General features: G+C 37.2%; 1 protein-coding gene across 1 annotated transcript; it reads left to right on the plus strand.

Annotated features, from left to right (window-relative positions):
• Nucleotides 1-409: 409 nt before the first annotated feature.
• Nucleotides 410-5,399, plus strand: LOC122319216 (nicotinamide adenine dinucleotide transporter 1, chloroplastic-like). Its single transcript, XM_043137174.1, has 9 exons — nucleotides 410-794; nucleotides 959-1,054; nucleotides 1,230-1,336; nucleotides 2,750-2,798; nucleotides 2,944-3,053; nucleotides 3,879-3,973; nucleotides 4,066-4,154; nucleotides 4,278-4,372; nucleotides 4,885-5,399. The coding sequence occupies exons 1-9, from the start codon at nucleotides 725-727 to the stop codon at nucleotides 5,119-5,121; spliced, it is 948 nt and encodes a 315-aa protein (XP_042993108.1). The 5' UTR covers nucleotides 410-724; the 3' UTR covers nucleotides 5,122-5,399.
• The last annotated feature ends 534 nt before the right edge of the window (nucleotides 5,400-5,933 follow it).

Consider the following 5,933-nt stretch of genomic DNA (forward strand, 5'->3'; position numbering starts at 1 on the left):
ATTCGACATATTTATCATAATTAAATAATAAAAAATTAATTAATAATAATAAATTTATCATATTTTATATAAAAAATAAAAATATGATAATATAATGTATATAATATTTTTTAAAAATATATTGTTATAAAATATATCTTTATAAATAGAATCATAAACATTAAGTTGTATGAAGAGTAAATATTAAATTACTGCAAGAACAAATCAATAACGAGGAGAAGTGATTGATTTTTTATATAAATAAAAAGATTTTAAATATTATTTAATATTTTTTTATGGGAGAGGTTTGAATAATCATGAAACATGAGGTAGCTGTGGCGAACCGTCGTTGACACGGACATGTACCGTGAGTTCTTATGGGTGGGGTAGGCGTAGGAGTTTGTGAGATGGAGAGAGAGGCGAAGCTGCTGAGCCGCACGTTCGCTCGCGCTGCTGACTTAAACTCGCATCGCCACCTAACCACTATCCAACTAACAATTAACAAACCAAGTCTCCCTCCTGGTGGATTCCTGGAATCTTCGGGCCCATCGAAACTGAGACATCCTCTATTCCTCTTTAAGTTTCTCCATGCCCTAACTCGACCGGTGCCACTCGCATCCCCCATCTCGCTTGGCCATGCCACTCTGGTTCCCTGCGATTGGCCGCCTCTTTCGAGAGGATTGCGTCTTCGTGCCTCTTGCTCAAACCCCCGCGAATTCTCGGGACTCACGCACGAATACACGCGATGTCTGTTGATCCTCTTGTCCCTAATCCCAGGGATCTCCTCTGCAACGCCGGCGCCGGCGCCGCTGCTGGTTCGTATGATTTCTCCTCGTGCCTTTTGAAACACTTATTTTGGCTTGGTCAATATGTCTGAGAGTTTGGAGTTTTTACTTTTCCTTCCCTGTTATTATCACCATTAAAATCTTGATGTTTTCTTTTTGTACTGAAGTATTTGTTGGTGAAATTTTTGTGGCAGGGGTTATTGCTGCGACATTCGTCTGTCCTTTAGATGTGATAAAGACTAGGTTTCAGGTCCATGGGCTGCCTCAGCTCGGCAATGGAACTGCTAAAGGTGTGCCCCTTCACATAGAGACGAATTTGTTTCTCGTAACTGATAGAAACATAGGCTTTGAGGCTTCACTTGATTGACTTTTTTTGTGTATGAATTTAATTGAGCAACGTGGTAGTTGTATAAAATGGAGTTTAATCTGTGAGGTTCTTTTGTTTTCTTTCGTTTGGTGATTCAGGCAGTCTTATAGTTGGTAGTTTGGAACAAATATTTCGCAAGGAGGGGTTGCGAGGCATGTACCGTGGGCTCTCACCCACTGTGCTGGCGTTACTTCCTAACTGGGCAGTGAGTTTTCTTTAGCTTTGTTAAGTCCTTGTTTAGATACTATGTAGGTGTTATTATGGAATTTTTGATAAAATAATTTATCCATGGAGTGTGAAACTGTGTGATCTAATTCAATTTTCTGCATGACAACCTTGAATTTGGGAAGCATTGTACTCTGGTGCTTTTCACTCAGTACCGTATGGTACTACTGTTACCTGTTAGTTATGTTTGCCAACTGGTTCAAAACTGAACATAGGGCCTTAGCATTTCTATAGCATATGCAAATCATTGCATATAACTTGATTCTCACAACTTCGTTAAAGTTGCATTTTTTTTTTCCTTTTTTTATAAGCAAGCTAAACTCTATTCATGATCAAAATGTATTGCTTGAGTATACAGGGTGGGTGTATACATGAGAAACACCACTCCAGTAATTGAGAAAAAAGTTAAGAGGTCCTAATAACATGAAAAAGAACAACTAAAATGAGCACACTTCTATTGATGATGGGCTTTATGGAAGAAATCCTTAAGGTCCAGCCTCGTCTTTTGCTTGTCCTTGAAGATCTGGTAATATCTTTCTCTTCATATACGCCGACACAAACAATCAAGGATCTTTTTTTACAATGCCTGGCTTAGTAGACACATAAACCTCCCTTTAAATTTTTTTACCATTTTAAGTTCATACTAAAGGTAGTTGTAGGCTTAACAATCTCTTATAGTCCAATTTCTATGCAATGATGGAACTGATTGATGGGGAATCAATCAGGGAATCGATTGATCATCTTCTTCTACATTGTGGGGGTGGCTAGGGAGTTATGGGTTGGCATTCTTCGTAGAGCTGGGCTGAGTTGGGTTATGCCTAAGAGGGTGGTGGATGTTTTAGCATGCCGGAACAGGCATCACAATAGCTCTCAACTGGACGTGGCACGGAGGATGATACCTTTGTGCTTAATGTGGTGTTTATGGGCGGAAATGAATGACAGGTGCTTTAACAACAAGGAGAGAGGGGGATATCTGGAATTTCTCTCTCTTTCAGTGGTTTTCTGCTATTATACGAAAGGGAGGGGAATGTTCATGAGTTTTTGTTTTCTTTTCAGCTTTCTAGAATGTAATTAGGTGTCTCATTTTGTATACATCCTGTGTACATGGGCTTCACCTAGTTTCATTTGTTTCAATAAAGTTTCTTACTTTTCAAAAAAATAAAAAAAAAATGATGGAACCGAATTAGACAATGGATAGAAAATTATTTGTGCATTTTGAAAAAAGGGGATGACCCATACATGGGCAACTTGTTTTAGTTTTGGGTTTGATAATCTCTTTTGTTGTTTATAGATTATTCAATCAGTCATGTTTGCTACCTGCTTCCTTACTCAGAGAATTATACTGGTTCATTTAACTGTAATTTTTTGCATGACCCAATATTACCTTTTGCAGGTTTATTTTACACTATATGGGCAGCTGAAAAGCTTTCTTTCATCTGAAGGTTAATTTGTGGCATATTTCTTCTTTACAAACTCATGCTCAAATTTCTCCCCTGGGAGCATATATTAGTTTAGTCCTTCAATTTATTACTGTGTTGTAGCTTCATATTAAGTGTTCACTAATATTTCAGCTATGTTTCATTGTAGATGAGAATCATCATCTTTCAATTGGTGCAAATATGTTGGCTGCTTCTGTCGCTGGAGCTGCAACAACCATTGCTATAAATCCTCTTTGGGTTGTGAAGACAAGATTTCAAGTGTGTCTCTCAAGTACCACATTCCCTTGCTCAATATGAATTTAATTAATATCTTTATCTGTGATGAAAAAGACAAAAGGATTGGGGATAAAGCAGTTGAACTAATGATAAGGTTTCATATGATCACCTCTAATTTTGTGCTGCTACTAGTTTTACCGTATGGAAGTTAATGTTTCCCCATTAGCATCTTTCAAATTGTTAGTGATTTGAGTAGCTGGAAATTTACTATTATCTTGCAATGCCACTGTGCCCTACCACAGTTTTTGCTCCGTATCAAAGAGAAGGAATAATGAACTTTATTTTGTTAGATCATTCTTTGACTTCTTGTACATGTTGGTTGGGAGTATTTATTTTCCTACCTGAATACAAATTGTGGAAGATAACCAACCGCTATGACCCATACTAGAAAAATGAGGAGGAAGAAATGAAGGTGATGGTGTAAGTATGGAAGAATTTTTGCTTCATGGAAGGACCTAAACTGTACCACCAAAGCTTAATAATACTAGCATTCAAGGCACAGCTGTTTTTGGCATAAAAATATCACTACTATGATGCCAATAATTTCGTGTCATGACTGGTTATCTGTTGAAGCCATTACTTTTCACTTAATGGAAAATATAATTTTTTGCATAATTACACATCCTAATTTCCATTTCTTCATCATCATTGTCACAGTCTTTCCCGTTTATACTAATAAAAAACTTGTCCTTTCATATTTGCAGTTCTTTATGATTCTTCTGTGTTCTCATTTTTAGTGCACTCTGCTTCTTAAAAAAAAATAAATAAATAAATAAAAAAAATCATTTTGTCCCATTTTCTCTGCAGACCCAAGGAATGAGATCAGGCGTGGTACTGTATAGGAGTACGCTGTCTGCTTTAAGGAGAATAGCTCATGAGGAAGGCATTCGTGGTTTGTATAGGTTTGTAGCTCAAATCATTAATGTACAAAATTACTCATTGCTTTTTATGCTGAAAAGGATTTAAATGGTGCTTGTTGTGTTGTTTTTAACAGTGGTCTTATCCCTGCTTTGGCCGGTATTAGTCACGTTGCAATACAATTCCCTGCATACGAGAAAATAAAATCATACTTGGCCAATCGAGGTAATTGTCAACCTGTTTTTAGATCTTGAATCTCTAAGGATTTTTTTCTCAATCTCATCTAAATACCTTACTTTTTATTTAATTTACAAAAGAACACATTTATAATAAACGTCGTTATTTCAGCTAATACTACGATGGACAAACCAAGTGCACCTGATGTTGTAGTTGCTTCATCAGTCTCCAAAATATTTGCATCCACATTGACTTATCCGCATGAGGTATGACATTTGATTTCTTCAGGAGTTATTTGCCCAATTATGCACCTTTTCCCCAGGTATCTTCCGAAAAGGAGAACCTTGGTGTTTCCTGACGTTGGTAAAAGTGATGGCTCACTCTTCTGTGTTTGTTGTCATCATTTCTTTTTTTTCCCCTTCACCTTGCTGTAAACCTATGCAGACTCTGAATAGAGTGAGTTTTTTATATTCCATATCATCATGAAAAACATTGAGAATGATTTTTTTCTTTTACCAATTTTATCCCACTATAGGTTAGATTCCTGTGACCTGATCATGGATGGGTTAACATTTTTAATGCTTTTCAAATTAGTAGCATTATCTAATAATATGAAACCCTATCTCAAGCTTTCACCTCAAATAGCCTTTACTCAAACTGACTTGCATAGGATACCAAACTTCTTTGTCGTTCCATTTTCAATTTACGGTTTACAGAAATATTCAGAAATGATCGTGGCAGTATAAGAACATAATATATGCTCGTGTGTATTTTGAAGGTCGTACGTGCTAGGCTTCAAGAGCAGGGCCACCACTCTGAGAAGCGGTACTCTGGTGTAACTGATTGCATTAAGAAAGTATTTCAACAAGAAGGCCTCCCTGGTTTTTACCGTGGGTGTGCTACCAACCTTCTGAGGACGACCCCCGCTGCTGTAATCACATTCACCAGCTTTGAGATGATACACCGTTTTCTTGTCACTCTTTTCCCTCCTGATCCACAGCCCCCCAGATTCTAAAGATGGATCAGGCAGAGTGAAGGATATAGAGAAGAAACTTGCATTACTACAGCCACTTCTCAGCAGCCAACTTTAATTGTCTCATTGTTGATGCAGTTTCTGATTTATGTATTGTAATTGATTTTGGTAGTTCTGAGCAACATCTTAAAAAGATGTTGCTGTTCTCGTTCCCTCTTCCCAAATTAAATTTATAGATGATCTTCAGTGATAATGATGAAAAATGTTACAAATCCAGTTCAATCTATACAATTTTTTTCCTGGGCGAGTACCCATCGAAATGTCGGTTAATTTGATGCTATTGAAACTATAATGTGTGACAGAGACGTACCGCTGACTTTGACTTGTCATCTGTATCCCGTAGAAAGCATCAGGCTCAACGCGAACAGTATTTGACTTTCAAACCTTAGCCGAAATGATGTTTATCTTAAATTTTATCATTCTAAATTACGTCCGTTGATAATAACATATATTAAGTGGTTGTGGTTGTCTCTTAACGTGTGCTGTGGGAATGGGATAATAAAAGTTTAGATGAAAGATAAAGAACGGTATTTATTACTCTTGCACAATCTTACTCATGTCAAATATGATTCCTTGTGAGACCAAATACGCTTTTTTCGTTGCTCTCCAGAGGCCTTTTTTCTCCTTATAAGAGGAATCAAACAACCCGTCTTTTCCGTCCAAAAGGGGGAGGAGCTTCGGCTCCACTCTCCCTCTTGTCCAGTCAACATCAGAATTGTTAATAACTTTTTTTCCGATTTTTCTATAGTTTTCAGTCTGAAGCACCAATGTGTATTGATTTGCTGCTTATTGGC

Source organism: Carya illinoinensis, chromosome 8, assembly GCF_018687715.1.
Source record: "Carya illinoinensis cultivar Pawnee chromosome 8, C.illinoinensisPawnee_v1, whole genome shotgun sequence".
Taxonomy (NCBI): Eukaryota; Viridiplantae; Streptophyta; class Magnoliopsida; order Fagales; family Juglandaceae; genus Carya; species Carya illinoinensis.